This window comes from Pelmatolapia mariae, linkage group LG3_W (genome assembly GCF_036321145.2).
Source record: "Pelmatolapia mariae isolate MD_Pm_ZW linkage group LG3_W, Pm_UMD_F_2, whole genome shotgun sequence".
Taxonomy (NCBI): Eukaryota; Metazoa; Chordata; class Actinopteri; order Cichliformes; family Cichlidae; genus Pelmatolapia; species Pelmatolapia mariae.
The window spans coordinates 31380592-31395513 of NC_086229.1; the positions used below are offsets into that span (position 1 = coordinate 31380592).

At 48.3% G+C, this 14922-nt stretch overlaps 2 protein-coding genes across 2 annotated transcripts in view; one reads left to right on the forward strand and one right to left on the reverse strand.

Moving 5' to 3' along the window:
• LOC134621997 (E3 ubiquitin-protein ligase TRIM21-like) overlaps nt 1-14922 on the reverse strand; it is a 470763-nt gene that overhangs the window by 449683 nt on the left and 6158 nt on the right. The gene's annotated exons all lie outside the window — the stretch shown is intronic.
• Nucleotides 805-13938, forward strand: LOC134624363 (CST complex subunit CTC1-like). The gene is made up of 25 exons (XM_063469339.1): nt 805-1090; nt 1321-1405; nt 1788-1887; nt 1963-2185; nt 3021-3250; nt 3329-3458; nt 3539-3841; nt 3922-4044; nt 4131-4360; nt 4571-4715; nt 4789-4991; nt 5065-5234; nt 5313-5427; nt 5569-5974; nt 6046-6135; nt 6463-6600; nt 8372-8418; nt 8545-8630; nt 10174-10309; nt 10594-10662; nt 10736-10898; nt 11102-11157; nt 11264-11420; nt 12707-12827; nt 12895-13938. Exons 1-25 carry the CDS (start codon nt 1040-1042, stop codon nt 12984-12986), a joined length of 3669 nt encoding a protein of 1222 aa, XP_063325409.1. The 5' UTR covers nt 805-1039; the 3' UTR covers nt 12987-13938.

Sequence of the window (14922 nt, forward strand, 5' to 3'; positions counted from 1 at the left end):
ATTTGCTTTGTACCAAAGCATCAAAGGTTTCACAATATAAGAAGGGTTCTGATATAATTCATGAGAGATTTGATGCTAACGATGCAGCTTCATTATCACTGGACGCTCGTCAGGCCTTGGACAGAATAGACTGGTCAGATTTATTTAACGTTCTCCCCAGATATGGATTTGATGAAGGCTTGTTGTACCTGCCGTATGAAAGAGGGGGTTACAATTCCCTAATCTTAAGTTGCATTACTGGTCTGCACAGATGCGCTCATCCATGCTCTATTTTTCCACATAGACACCCCCAGCCTGGATAAAAACTGAACAAAAAACTGTGACAAACCTTCAATTAAATCTGTATTTATACTCTGCAACCCCCCAAAATGTTTTTTTTAAAACGTTTCCACTTGACAGAAATGTGTTTTTGTTTGAGATTTCCGAGGATCGCACAGTGTCATCCTCCTGAAAAGGAAACACCTTGTGGCGTCAGGTGAGCTGCAAAAGCTGCTGTCAGTCACATGACCCTGAGCCTCAGCAGGAAGTCTGACCCTTTCATAATAAAAGAAAGTTCCTCACAGACACCTGCACTAATCAGGCTGAGAACACGCTGGGCTGGAGTCGCGTGATCGTTTTGTAGTTCAAACACAGCTGTTTCCTTTCCTGAGTCCTTATCACATCTCCTAAACACATTCCTCCACCTCAAAACGTTTTTATCAAGGAAAAGTGGTTAGGAAAGGAGGTAGGAGACCACTGAGTGTATGTGGACGTGAAGGGCTTTTATTGTGAAATGCAGGGTAAGGAAAAGCTGTTCCGCACATGCGCGGTAGAGATCCTGCGTGGGCAGAGACTAGTCAGTTTAATAAGTTTGATGATTTGTTTAAAATACAGAACAAAAGTAAACAAAGTTGGACGGCAGGGCATCATGGCGGCTTTATGAACGTAAGAGGCGGGAACACGGGGGGCGACGGTCAGAGGGAGGAGGACCGGAAGCTGTTTGAAAGCCGTGAGCGGGAGTTTGTCAGCAGGGGGAGAAACCGGCACCCGGAGCGAAGACATGGACCCCCTGCAGGAGCTCCTGGACCGGGTCAAGCCCAGCACCGAGGCGGTGAGTCCCAGTGTGTCCCTGTTTGCCGAACTGAGCGATAAATAACAGCCTACGTACATGCAGAGCCCTGCGGACGTAATGCCTGCGTCATGACGTAAGGCAGAGCAGCAGCCAATCACTGTTCCGAGAATGCTATAGCAGAAATCCATAGAGAAAAGAGTGAATATAAGGATGTGAGACTGTTTTACATTCATTATCGTGACCCCCGACCTGCTGCTTTGTTTCTTTAGGAGTCCCTGTGGTTAAAGAACATCTTCACCTTCATCTCTGAACACCTGAGTCCTGTGGTGTGTAGCCCCGCCCCCTCCCAGACAGGTGAGTTTCTGTTAGTTCGAAACAGCTGGCTGATAAATCAGCTGTACTTTAAATTCTTAATGATGATTTTCACGTCTTTCATGAAACCAAATACTATGTAAACCATTATTTAAAAGTGAAAGCAGGGCTCACCTGCCTCACAGGTGTCATCAGTGCAGTCCAGTGTGTAGATGTGAGTGGGGTTCAAAGGTCAGAGCCATGAAGGTGACCGACTGTCAGTGAAGAACAGGGAGGACTAAAAGTCTGAGGATGAAGAGCAGCTGCTTCCTCAGGTGGTCCCACCTGCTGACACACCAGCTCTGGTGTCCACTTCAGGTGTTCTCAGTGGGCGGGGCTTCAGTTGTTTATGTTTGTGTTTACCTTTTAAACTTTGTTTTCCCAGGTAACCACGGTGACCTCAGCCTCTTCGATCTGAGCATGTGTGCGGTGCAGGCGATCCAGCAGCAGATGTGTGTGGCCCACAGCTTACCTGTCAGCTACAGGTAACACCCGCTGACATCATCGCTGTCGCAGGTCATGTGACCTGACCTTACCGCTGTCCTCCCGTCTGTCCGCAGGCTGCTGTCCGTCTCCGAGCTCGTCTCCCAGCAGCACCTGGCCTGCGTCAGCAACCTGTCCTGGAGCACCAATCAGCAGAGAGCCTGGGCCAGGGAGGCGGAGCTCGCCGTGCCGGGTCAGAGGGCGCTGCCGAGGGTCAACCTGCTGCTGATTGGCTGTCTGAGAGAAGGCCGTGACGGAGAGTACAGGCTGACGGACGCCAGCGGCAGCGTCATGTGTGAGGTGAGTCAGAGGGGGAGGAGCCTAACCATAACCCAGCAGGAAGAGGAAAGCACAGCAGTGGAGGGCCTACAGGTAACAGGAGGGCGATGGCGTTCATGCCAAAACCCTGAACATAAGGAACATTTCCTGACGTTGTCATCGTCCATCAGCTGGTTAGTTCTCAGGACTCTGAGCTTCTTTTCACAGCAGCATCACTAAACCGGATCTGGTCTGAACTGATGGGTAACGAGGTCAGAGTACAACAAACTGCAGGATTTCATGTGCAACGTATATTAAATTTAATTCCTATCTATATACACACATATAAATACTTTGTGTTTATATGTGTGTATATATGGCAGACCTTCCCAAAGTGTGGGGCCCGCCCCCTAGGGGGGCGCAGAGGCATTGCAGGGGTGGCCCAGTATAAAAAGGGAACAAAAACCAAAAAAAACGTGCTTGGACACTGCTAACACGGGGCACCCACACAAACGCAAAGCAGGAGATGAAGCGTCGCTGAATATGTTTCCAAACCAACTTCATTCTAAGCCAAAGACTAGAAAATATGTTGTAAAAGAAAGGGGGCCCAGCAAAAAAAGTTTGGGAACCACTGATATTTGGTATATTTCTGCTCACACTCTGTAACTTCTGTCGGTGCTGGGCTATTGGAAACAGAATTTCCCGGAGGAACGCACCCGAGGGATCAATAAAGTTTAATCTAATCTGATGCAGCTATTAAAACAAACGGCATCACTGCAGATCAGAGCTGATGAAGCTGTCATCATCAGTACAGGCTTCCAGCATCCACCCAGGACTCCGCCACTCTCTCACCCGTGTCTCTCTCTCTCTCATCCAGTGCCTGTCTCTCTCGCCCCTGTGGCTCGATCGCCCCGTTTTCCTCCCTCACTGGAACTACATCCCCCACAATGCATCGGGCCAGGAAGAGGCCGCAGGCTTCTTGGAGCTGATTGGCTCCCCTGTCCTGTTGTGTCCTGGTGCTGAGCAGGGATTGGCTGCTGCTCCTGGAAGGGTGGAGCTAAGCGGAGTGGTGGGAGTCGGAGAGGCCGGCAGGCTGCTGAGGCACAGGTGGGTCACATGACCTCTGAACTGCAGTGGGGTTTCTGAGCAGTGTGTGTGTGACAGATGTGTGTGTGTGTGCTCCAGGGTCAAAGGTCAGCGGCTGAGCGTGTTCGGAGAGGTGGGCTCAGTCTGCCCTCTGCTGGCCGTGGCAGGAACGACCTTCTTTTGCTTCACGCTGACGGATGAGTCGCGCTCGCTGCCCGTGCTCGTACAGGTATCAGCTCTCTGAGGATGATGATGGTGAGGAGGGACGGCCTGATGAAGCTCAGTGTGTGTGTGTGTGTGTGTGTGCAGGACAGCAGCCGGCTCAGCTGGATTCAGCGTGTGTGTGTCGGACAGAGCGTGTGTGTGACAGCTCTACGTGTGTGTGCGCTACGAGGCTGGAGAGGAAACAACATCCTGTGTGTGACGAAGCGCTCCGAGCTGCACGCCGACTACACGCACACACAGGAACACACACAGGAACACACACACTCTGAGTCCCTGCTGCTGATGTCACAGCCTGCTGAGGACGACTGTGAGGAGGCGGAGCATGAGGAGGTGGAGCTGGACCAATCAGCTGTGAGGATAAAGCAATCCAAAGTCATCAGCTACCAGGTGAGAGCGCTCTGAGCTCTGATTGGCTACCACATGTTTGTACCTGTGTGCTGATTACTAAGCCTCCTCTGCTGTGATAGGGCATGGTGACTGAAGTTGTGAGTGAGGGGGCGGGGCTCTACATGCTGGATGGGAAGGTGGGTCTGTGCGTGGCCTATCAGCCGGCGGCGAAGAGGAAGCTGAGGGCAGGAGACAGAGTGGAGGTGAGTCACATGACGTGACATCATCATGCCCGTTTGTGTTCGTGGCAGCCACGACTAATGAAGTTTGATGGTTCCTCCTCCTGCAGTTGCATCACGCCCACTTCCTGTACCGGCCCTGCCCAGACTTCCCTCCCAGCATGCTTTGCACCTGCCTGCGCTCCAGCCTGAGGGTGACGGCCTTCAGCAGGGCGGGAGGGTCGCCACCCGACAACCGCTGCCCGGGAGATGGGGCGTTACCACGGTTACTGCTGCAGAGAAACATAGATGTGTCCGATTACCTGTGGACGTGTCACCTAAGCTCGCAGCTGGCACACAGGTGAGGCTCCACCCACCACCACCTGTGCACAGTCAGAGACAGCAGAGCCTAACCTTTGTCCTCCTGTCCTCCTCTGGCTCTGGGTTGTTTCCTGCTCCTGGTCCCGGTCTTGGTCCCGGTCCTGGTTCTTGTCCTGGTCTTGGTCCTCACTCTCGTCCTGCTCCTGGTCCCGGTCTTGGTCCTCACGCTCGTCCTGGTCTTGGTCCTCAGTCTGGTCCAAGGTGTGTGGAGGCAGCAGTGTGTGTGCTTGCTGTCCTGGAGGCTGATGGAGACTCAGAGCAGAGCTGGAGGACGAGGATGCAGAGACATCTACTCTGAGATGCTGGACGAGCCTCACACCTGTCCTGTGACTCAGGTAGGTCCCACTCTCACCTGTCTTCCTTACAGGTGAGAGTGGAGCATGCTCAGTGTGCTCTGTGTCCCTGCAGTACAGCGTGTCCTCAGCGGTCCGTCGGTACCTCAGTGTGTCGGAGCTCCTGGAGTCCCTGCAGACTGACTGCTGGTCTTCGGCCCCTCTGAGCTCTCTGCTGCCCCCTGATGGCTCCAACCTGACCTCCTCCCAGATCAACGGGTTCCTGTCCTGGTCTTGCAGGACTCTGTCCTCCGAGCCTCAGGGTGGAGACGCTGTCAGGTAAGGTGACAGCAGCTCCCCACATGAAGTCATGTGATTACGTACCAATGATTTTTGCCGGTTTGTGTGTCAGGCAGCGCCCCCTGCTGCTGGTCGGCGTGCTGGAGCTGCCGTCACAGACGTCTGAGTTCAAACACTCGATGCAGCTGAGAGACGCCACGGGAGCTGCAGCCTGCGTGCTGACGGAGAGCAGCGAGGAGGAGGAGGGAGCGCAGAGGGCGGTCTTTAACAGCGCCTGGATCGGTACAATGCACGCACACAGACACACACACAGTGACACACAGCTTTATTCTTTAATGTGTGTGTGTGTGTGTGCTGCAGGTTGTCTGGTGGGTGTGGTGCAGTTCACCATGGTGACAGAGAGATTCCTCCAATCAGATTTCCCTTCCTACCAACACCTGGACCAGGACAGGTTCATCACACACAAACACTGCAGGTACACACACAACCTGCAGCATGCTGACTGCTCATTGGTCCACTCTCTCTGATGTAAGAGGGTGTCTGATTGGTTCAGGATGTGAGCTTCCTTCCTGGTTGTAAACATTATGAGTTAAATAAAGCTGGGTTCAATTCACAGGGTTTACCTGCAGCTCTCTGTGGACCACCTGCACATCCTGAGTCCATCTGTTGCCATGGAGACACACCTGAGACACAAGGGGGAGGAGCCAGGAGGGGATGTCACTGCCAGGAAGCAGACAGTAGAAGAAGAAGAAGAGACTGCTGGGAGTAAGAGGAAGAGAAGAGAAGAAGAAGTAGCAGACTCCGGCAACCCCTGGCAATGTGTCTCCATGGTGATCAGGGTGGAGCAGAAGGAGGGTGTGTCCTGGAGGAATACAGGGGCGGAGGCAGAGGATCAGGAGGCAGGGCTGAGACTGTGCTTCTCAGCGAAAGCTGCTGTGATTGGTCCAGTGGTCAGCTGGAGGCGGGACCCAAAGAATGAACCAATGACAGAGAAAGAAAGTGAACAAAAGCAGGAGAGAAAGGTGAGAGACGCACATGTGTGGGTTTACCTGAGCTCACCTGGATACACAGTTACATGTGTGTGTGTGTGCAGGTGGTGCTGGTGTTCTCAGGTGTGTGTTCGCGGTGGTTTCCTGTCCTCCAGCCTGGATGTTTCTACAGACTCATCGCCGCTAACACTCAGGTATCAACCCAGCTTTGATGATGTCACTAAGGGGCGTGGCCAGAGGTTTGCCTCATCGGTCTCTGCTCTCTGATATTAGTACACATGAACACAGACGTTTTTCAGCTTTATCTGTAGTTCTTCATACACTGAGGTTATTTATGGAGTTCCACAGGGTTCAATGCTAGGACCAGTTCTGTTTACATTATACATGCTTGCTTTTGGCAGTATCATCAAAGCACATAGCTTACATTTTTACTGCTATGCAGATGACACCGAACATTCCTGTTTGTGAGTTGATATGACCTGAATCCTTGCAGCTGATTGGCCCATGTGTCTGTCAATCAGGATCCCAGTGTTTTGATTGGCTGTGGAGTTTCTGGGCACAGTGGGGTGGATCTCCACGCTGAGTCAACCCTACAAGTCAGACGTGGTTGGAGATTCCACACTCTGACACGCCCACTGCTGCTGCCCACCTGCAGACAGGTAACACACACACACACACACACACACACACGGTTTGTTCCCCGTCTTCCTCCAGGACCCTTAAACTTACATTGTGGGTACAAGTGGCAACAAAATCAAAACACTGCATCAAGCGTTAGCATTTCCAGCACCAGTAATCATCAGTTCTGCGGTTTTAATCCTTACTTGCATTTTATTTGCCCCAAAAACAGTTGTGTACAAAACGACGGAGAACACGGCAGGTCTGTACAAAGACAGAGTTGATGAAAAGGAAAAAAAAAATACGAGGAAATAAATCAAAGGAGTGAAAGGGTCAGACCCATACGAGCATACAGAGTGGAGTAAGGACGTTAGGATGCTGCCCAACTTTCATCACGCACTTATTTATTATTATATGGTCATAAGTTTTAGTGCATACACTCACAAGATGTTTAGTAACTTCAGATCCCTGCAACAAGCCCAGGTCCAGTTTACTTTGGTGATTTGGACTATTCCATTTCACAGCTTTAGCCGGGGCTGCAGAGTAGGTCAGCCACTACTCAGAAGGTCAGTAGTTCGTTCCCAGGCTGCCTCCTGGCTGTCCAAATATCCTTATATTAACCCCTATACTAACCCCATGTCTGCCTACTGGTGGTGGTCAGAGGGCCCGGTGGCGCCAGTGTCTGGCAGCCTCGCCTCTGTCAGTGCGCCCCAGGGCAGCTGTGGCTACAATGTAGCATCACCAGTGTGTGAATGACTGAATGTAGTGTAAAGCGCTTTGGGGTCCTTAGGGACTAAGTAAAGCGCTATACAAATGCCGTTTACCATTTATTTAGCTGTTGTTAAATATTTTTATCTCCTGTACAGGCCAACACAATCTATTTGTCATTTCAGGTTGTAGTATTACACAACATTTTCAGATCTAATAGAAATAAAATGAGTGTTTCGTAATTCATTCAATTTATTGTCTTAATTTATAACTGGCGTTATTGTTTCATTCTATTATAGAATCTGACAAGAAAGAAGCAAAATTGTAAAAATCCATCAGCTTTATTAGCTGCTTCAGTGAAAAACAAATCAACAATACAACAAAAAAACACTGCTAACAACATAATGGAAAACAGTTATTCATCACTTAATTGCTCCAATACAACCCTTGGGCACATACATGCTGGACGTTTCGTGGCTGTTTTGATATCGCTCTCTCTCTTAACCGATCAAATCTGGCTGTGGTAGCAGCTTTACACTCGGTATGATAGAGGTGCCCAGTCTGGATCACATTCAGCATTTTGTAGGCTGGTTTTCCTACAAAACACAACAAACATTAGCCCGCAAAGCCACAGTGAACAAAGCAGCATAGCGCAACGAATTCAATTCAGATCAATATAAGACTTATTTGTAACCTACATCAACAATTATGTTATGATAAATTACATAATAACTACAACAGAAGACTCACCTTTGTGGAAATGCTTGGAGCAGACTAACATGTGAGCTGGAGTGTTCTGGGACGTTATATGTGGTCTTAGAATCCAGGCCATCCGTGGCTCTTTGCCACTTCGGAAACATGGCGTAATCCGATAAAAAACGATCTCTATACCCGTCGGCTTCCCGTGGCTGTCATGCGACCGGCCATTCCAGTTAATAATACAACAGCTTCTTGCCATGCTTTGTGTTTCTTTTTATCGCTGTGTGACTGTTTCCATGTGAAAGCCTGCGTGCGCTAGTAACGCTTGCCACTCATACCCACAATCCTTTGCGGTTTTACTCCGGAAAAGAGGTCACATTTTCCATCTCTATTCTCTGTTTTCAGGCCGTCCCACCCACAGTCTTGTCTGTCTCAGAGGTCTTAGACTGCAGGTAAGCTGCTCATCCCTCACTGAGTCGCCCCCTGTGGTCATCTGAGGAACTGCAGCTGCAGCCTGCTTTAAACTCTTACTGGTGTGTGTGTGTGTGTGTGTGTGTGTGTGTGTGTGTGTGTTTCAGCTCAGAGCTGGTGTGTTTTCAGGGTGTGGTGTCTGAAAGGATCAGTGTGAACAACAGGACTGCCCACTCTGGACACACACACTCAGGTACAAACTAGAGATGGACCGATCCGATATTAGGTATCGGTCCGATACTGACGTAAATTACTGGATCGGATATCGGCGAAAAATAAAAAATATAATCCGATCCATTATATATCAAAAAAAGCACCTCACAAAACTTGCGACACGGCGTAACTCGGCTCATAACCGTAGCACGTGGGAGCAGTGTGCTCACGTGATAGAGCGGCTGTGTGTATTTGTAGCCTTGCTAGCAATCCAGCAATTCATCTCTGAGGAAGTTATCCCAGAGAGAAGTAAAGCAAGTGTGTAAGTTCATCTCTGAATGTTTGTAAAGCGTACCTGCATTAAGCTTAACCACCGATATATGGAGCGACTGCCTGTCTCTCTCTCTCCCTCTCCTGCCGCTGCTTCATGAAACTCCTTAATGATCAGCTGATCGGCTTTTCTGTCGCGAGTCCGTCTCTCTTCTTTGTTTTTGGCCCACTTTGCACCACAAGGAGGAAAACAGCAGCTGAACAACAGCAGCGCGTTTAAGCTTGATAAGCTGTTGTTAGAATTTATTTAATATTACTTTCTACACCAGGATCATTTTCTACGTAGCTGACGGCTGGTAACTGTGCAGGGGCGGATCTAGCAAAGTTTAGTCAGGGGGGCCGATAGGGCATTAACAGGGAAAAGGGGGGCACAAAGACATACTTTTCTTTCTTATTCTCATTTAAAATGTCTAGCTTGTAATAAATAATTATCTGAATCTTACACCCAAAGTTTTAATCTGATGTAAAATGTATAGAAGTCCATTACTGTATATAGTAACTGTTAAGTCTAATATAACCCAGTAAGCTATACTACTTTTTCCTTTGGGAAGATACCATCTGCGCAGTCTGCAATTCTGTAGTAGAAAAATGTTGAATCTATTTAATTATTCTTGAAAAAGAATTTCTTTCTGTGCATTTTTTTTTTCACACTGCATCAAATTAAAGTTGATTATGTCGATTAAGCATCATGAGGTGGGCGGTGGTTCCCTATTTTTCTTTGCTGGGAGTTTGCAACCCTATTAGTTAGGTTGCTTAATATTTCTGCTAAGTACTCTTTAAAATACCAGAATAGGGAGGATGGTGCAGGTTTAAGTTTATTAGATTGATCAGTATTGCTGAACTATGAAATATTTTGGGTGCAGTGTATTTTTTACATACAGGTATAACAGAATAGCTTTAGTGTTGTTGTTTATTTAAACTTGAGTATGAACTCATACAAAATGCAGCAAGATATAAAAAAAAACAGTTTTATTGATTAAAAAACACACTATATCGGATAAATATCGGTATCGGCAGATATCCAAATTTATGATATCGGTATCGGTATCGGACATAAAAAAGTGGTATCGTGCCATCTCTAGTACAAACACACAGGTGGTTTGTGTATCAGGCTTTTTCTGCTGTGAAGTTTTAACATGGGGGTCTATGGGGGCGACTCACTGCTGCCTCTGCTGGACACTAGAGGAACTGCAGGCATCAGTGCTTCAGGTATGAGTCTCAGGTCTGACTGTTAGCTAAATGTGTGTGTGCAGGTGTGCGTCTCACTCTTTGTGACCAAGCTGGGAGGAGTCTGCAGGTGTACCTGGACGTAAGCCACACCCCCTACCCACCTGGCCTGTTGCCGGGTAACACTCTGCTGTTGTCTGGTTTCCAGAGGAGGCTGTCCAGGTGAGACACACATAGACAGGCTTATAAATGTTTGGACTCTTTATTTGGACTCATTTCCAACCAATGTAACCCAACAATAAAATTATGAATTATCTTGCATAAATAGGCTGTTGGTTTTCTTTACTCATTTCAGGTGTTACCAGCAAAATAGTTGTTTGATCATCTGGGAATGTACCCAGATTTATTTATTTATTTAGACAGAGATCTTTAACCCCCCCAATGTTCAATACAAAGTTACGCCGATGGTTACGTACCTGTGTGGTTTACCTGTGTGTGTGTTTCAGGACAGGAAGTGTGTACTGCACGTACTTATCTGTCAGCTCGATAACTGTGGTCTCCCTGGGAGACACCAGGTAAGTTTACAGGGCAGGTAAAGTCTGGTTCACGTGTTTGTCGTGCTGTTGTTTATTTGTTTGTTTCTATCAGCTCGGCCCAGCCTCCTCCTCCTGCTCCCATCATGCACCTGGGTGAGTGGGCTCTGAGCAGCAAGCAGAGGTGCACTGTGGGACAGGTCAAAGGTCACGTGGTGTGTTTCCTGTTCCTGCAACTGCAGTGGAGCTGCTCGCTGTGTGGCAGCGTGTACACACAGGTACTGCATAAAATACACACAGTGTGTACAGGATGTGTTTAGTTGTAGTTTCTCGGGTGCAGTGAAAGTACTCAGAGTGCTTCATGTGTTGTTAGCGTGTTGGTGGTGTGTTAGTGTTAGTGCACGTAAGTAAAGTGTAGTTTTGGAGTAAACTGCTCACGATTTCAGGTGTGTGTGTTTACCTGTTGCTCTCTCTCTCTCAGGGCTGCAGCAGCTCTCAGTGTCACTCGACCTCGTCAGTGTTTCAGTCCACAGCAAAGTAAGAGCAGCTTCCTGTTGAGCTCACCTGCTGATACATGTTAATCACCTGGATGAGTCAGGTGACAGTCACATGATCAAACCATGTCGCTCTGCTCTTCGATCAGGCTGGTGATTGATGACGGGACAGGTGAGGCTCACGTCTGGTTCTCAGCTGTTCTGGTTCATGCTCTGCTGGGATTGGCTGATGCTCAGTGGGAGGGGCTTCAGAGAGCACTCAGGGTCAGAGGTCACATCAGAGTCTTCCCTCGTGGGCAGAGCCAGGTCAGTACCACCTGTCAGGTGTATATATTTACCTGTCACAGGTGAATCACGTGCTCATCGTCGTCTTTAAACTTTATTTTGTCTTTAAAATTTAAGGTCGGGTCATGTTTTTATTTCTGAGGCTTTAACTGTGAAAGGGCACATCCTGTTTACATCCTGGTAACAACGCCGTCTGCTCACACTGCTGAACTGTTTTGGGGGCGTGGCCACTTCCACCTTTAAAAGTCTGTAGGTGTGACCACGCTGGGCTCACGTGAACAGGAGGGAGGGGCCTTACAGCCGTGTGTTTCAGTGAGACTCAGGTCGTGCCCCTGACTCCACCCACTCGACCTGAAGAAGCAGCAGGTGGTGTAGCTCTGAGGGTAATCAGGGCTGACCAGCTCCATGTTCACTGCAACGCCACACCTCCCACACGGAGGGTGGAGACCACAGGGGAGGGGCAGGACAGCGAGAGGCATTTAGGACTCAGGTCACACCAGGAGAACCCACAGGGACCCTCCACCCACAGGTGGAGCTGTGTTAACTGAATATTAATGTTTTTCCTTTACTGCAGAAAATAATTATAATCATAAGAAAGTGAGATTAGTATCAAACAGTAACAGTTTATAAAAACACAAACGTGGAGTCTAAACTGAGACGTCCTGTTTAAAATAACAAGAACACGTTTTAACTCCATAAACTGTGACGCGAGACTCTTTATGATTAATGAGCACTTATTTCCATTTATGTTTTAACTCATTCATGTTATTTGTTATTTACTTTGCAAAGATCAGTTTGTAGACTCAAGTTCAAACTGAGGGTTTTCTTCATATTTACAGTCGGTGTAAAAACGTCAGAAGGTTTGAGTGAAAAGAGAGAAACAGACGTTTGTGAGGATTCACATTGTGGATATCTGAGCTTATCAGAGTGTCAGGAAGTGAAACCTGAAGAAAGTCAAAGAGCCGCCCAGTACAGAACAAGCCTGTCAGAGCAAAGACCTCAAAGACTCTATAGCTGCACAGGGACACACTGTGAGCTCACAGAGCTCCACGTCTGCAGAGCAGACACCTTCAGCCACACTGCTGAGGACGACCGGGACAAAGACCCTGCAGACTGAAACGTCCTGTGGTCAGAGGAGGTGAAACGAGAAGAAGATGCAGCTACAACCCAAAGAACAGCGTCCACACAGTGAAGCACGGTGGGGACACTGTGGGGGGACACCACAGAGAGAAACGGACGTCCTGCAGGACGTTTCCACAGGGCCGAGCCGTGAGTCTGCAGTCACATAACCTCTGTCTCTGTCTCAGGTGTGTGACGGGGACGCTGACGACTTCCTCCTCCACTTCCTGTTGTGTCTGTGCAGCAGTGATGTCATGATTCGGCCGCTCAGCCTCACCTGCAGGAAACGCACCAACCAGAGACCAGAAGGTAACCCCACCCTCACCACCCTGACCAACCTGACTGCAACCTTCAGTCGTGTGTGTTTGTGTTTCAGAGGTGAGGAGGTTCACTCGAGGAGCCAGAGTGTTCCTGACCAGACTGGCTCCTCCCCTTCAGCTCACCTGTCTGCACCTCCACCCTGACTGAGCTCCACCTGCTTCGTTCTGATTTGATCTGTTCTACGTGTTCATACAAATAAAACTTTATTGTTCCTCCTCCTGTCACACGGTATCTCACCTTCACTGACCCTAACGCTGGTGATCAGGGTCAGAGGTCACACGAAGCTCTCTGGGTTTAACCTCGCATGAAAGGGGCGGAGCTGTCATCATCACAAAGGGGCCTATAACAGGTCATGTGACCCTTCTACAGGAAGTGATCCCTGTGAGTGACGCCCACATCAGAGACGTACCCGAACAGGTGGGTGCGCTGTGTGACAACTGTACCTGAACAGGTGTGCTGTGCGACACGTGTGGCTCTGGGTCAGGTGTAACTTCCACATCCTGTAGTTCAGATTCTCTCTGTGTTTGTGAAGTAAAACTAAACCCTGTGAACGTGTTTCAGTTTCTTTACAGACGTCAGACGGTGAAAGCTTCAGCCTGACCAGGAAAGAATCAGTCTGCTTTAAATCACACTTACTTTAAAATTAATTTCTCCTCACCTTCATGTGTTTTGTATTATTGGATCTTATACTGAAAGAGTTCATCCATCGACACATTTTAATCCTGCAACATTTCACCGTGTTAGTTTGTCATAAATTGGACTATTTTAGGTTAAATGATTTCAGTTCATCTTTCCAATAAAGCTGGCAGCTCTGAAACAACTGTTCTCTCTGAGGGTGTTTTACATGTAAATAAAAGTCAAATAATTAAATGTAAGTTGTGTGAACAGAGCCGTCCAGTGGAGCTCCTCAGGGCTCTGTGCTTTCACCACTTTGTTTTCTGTGCTAATGAGTGTCAGAGCACGTCAGCATTAGTCCTTCAACATGGTCACAGCCACTGATGAATGTGTTCAAATGTGGGTTTTTTTTTGTTTTTTAGTGTTGGTGATGTTTTCAAAGCTAACATGTACAAACAGTTGTTATGGATGCAATTAAATTTAGGAGCGATGATTTGTGAAATCCTACATGCGTGTTCTAACATGCTTTAATGATGGTATGAGCTGAAAATAAATAACATAAAGTTAATTGTTTATCTGAAGGGCTGCGGGTCAGACTCTTAAGGCCTCTTGGGCCTGCCGCTCTCAGCCTCACTCTGAGGAAGCCTACAGTCTCTCACAGTGGAAACTACTAGGGATGCACCGATACCGATACTGGTATCGGGTATCGGGGCCGATACTGTAAAATGTGTGCGTACTCGTACTCGTAAAAGTTAACCGATACCATGAACCGATACTAATGTAGCCCGGATGGGAATTTGGGAGTGGATACTCATAATTCCCATGGACTTAAACGCCACGGTAACATAAGGTGTTCACAGTTGATGTTATGTGATGTAACTCAACCCTGAATGTAATTTGCCCTGTAATATGTCGCAAGGTAAATACAGGTAATTAGAGCAATCAAACTGTTATGTTAATCATAAAAGTATTATTTTATGGTATGTAACTCTGAAGGGAGTTAAAATATTTTTCAGAGTTCTAATTTTCTGGAGGCCCGTGAAGGTAGCATAAAACGGGACCTGTGTATCTGTTGCAATGGAGGAGGAGAAGACAACGGCATGGAGAGATGAAAGAGGTTAGCTGAACCAAAGTGAGAGACTCGGCTAGTTTTACTGAGGTTAACCAGCACAAAAGAGTGTGTGACTAGAAAGCTGACCGTGTGAGAGCTTCACAACAGAGTGTGGGTGAAGTGACTTTTTGTTTCAATGGTCGCACCACCGTGCTGTGTTTCCAGCTACGACCGCGGAGGCTAAAGGTTAGCCCGGACAGCTTGGCGTAGCCAAGGAGGCAGCTGCTATGGACTGTCGGAGAGCTGGACAGTGACTCGCTAACGTGCTGTAGCAGAGACAGCACCGGGTCCGCAGGGAGTGGATTTAGTGTGGGACTGGTGAACGGCGATCTACCGGGCAACGGAACTGTAAGTCAG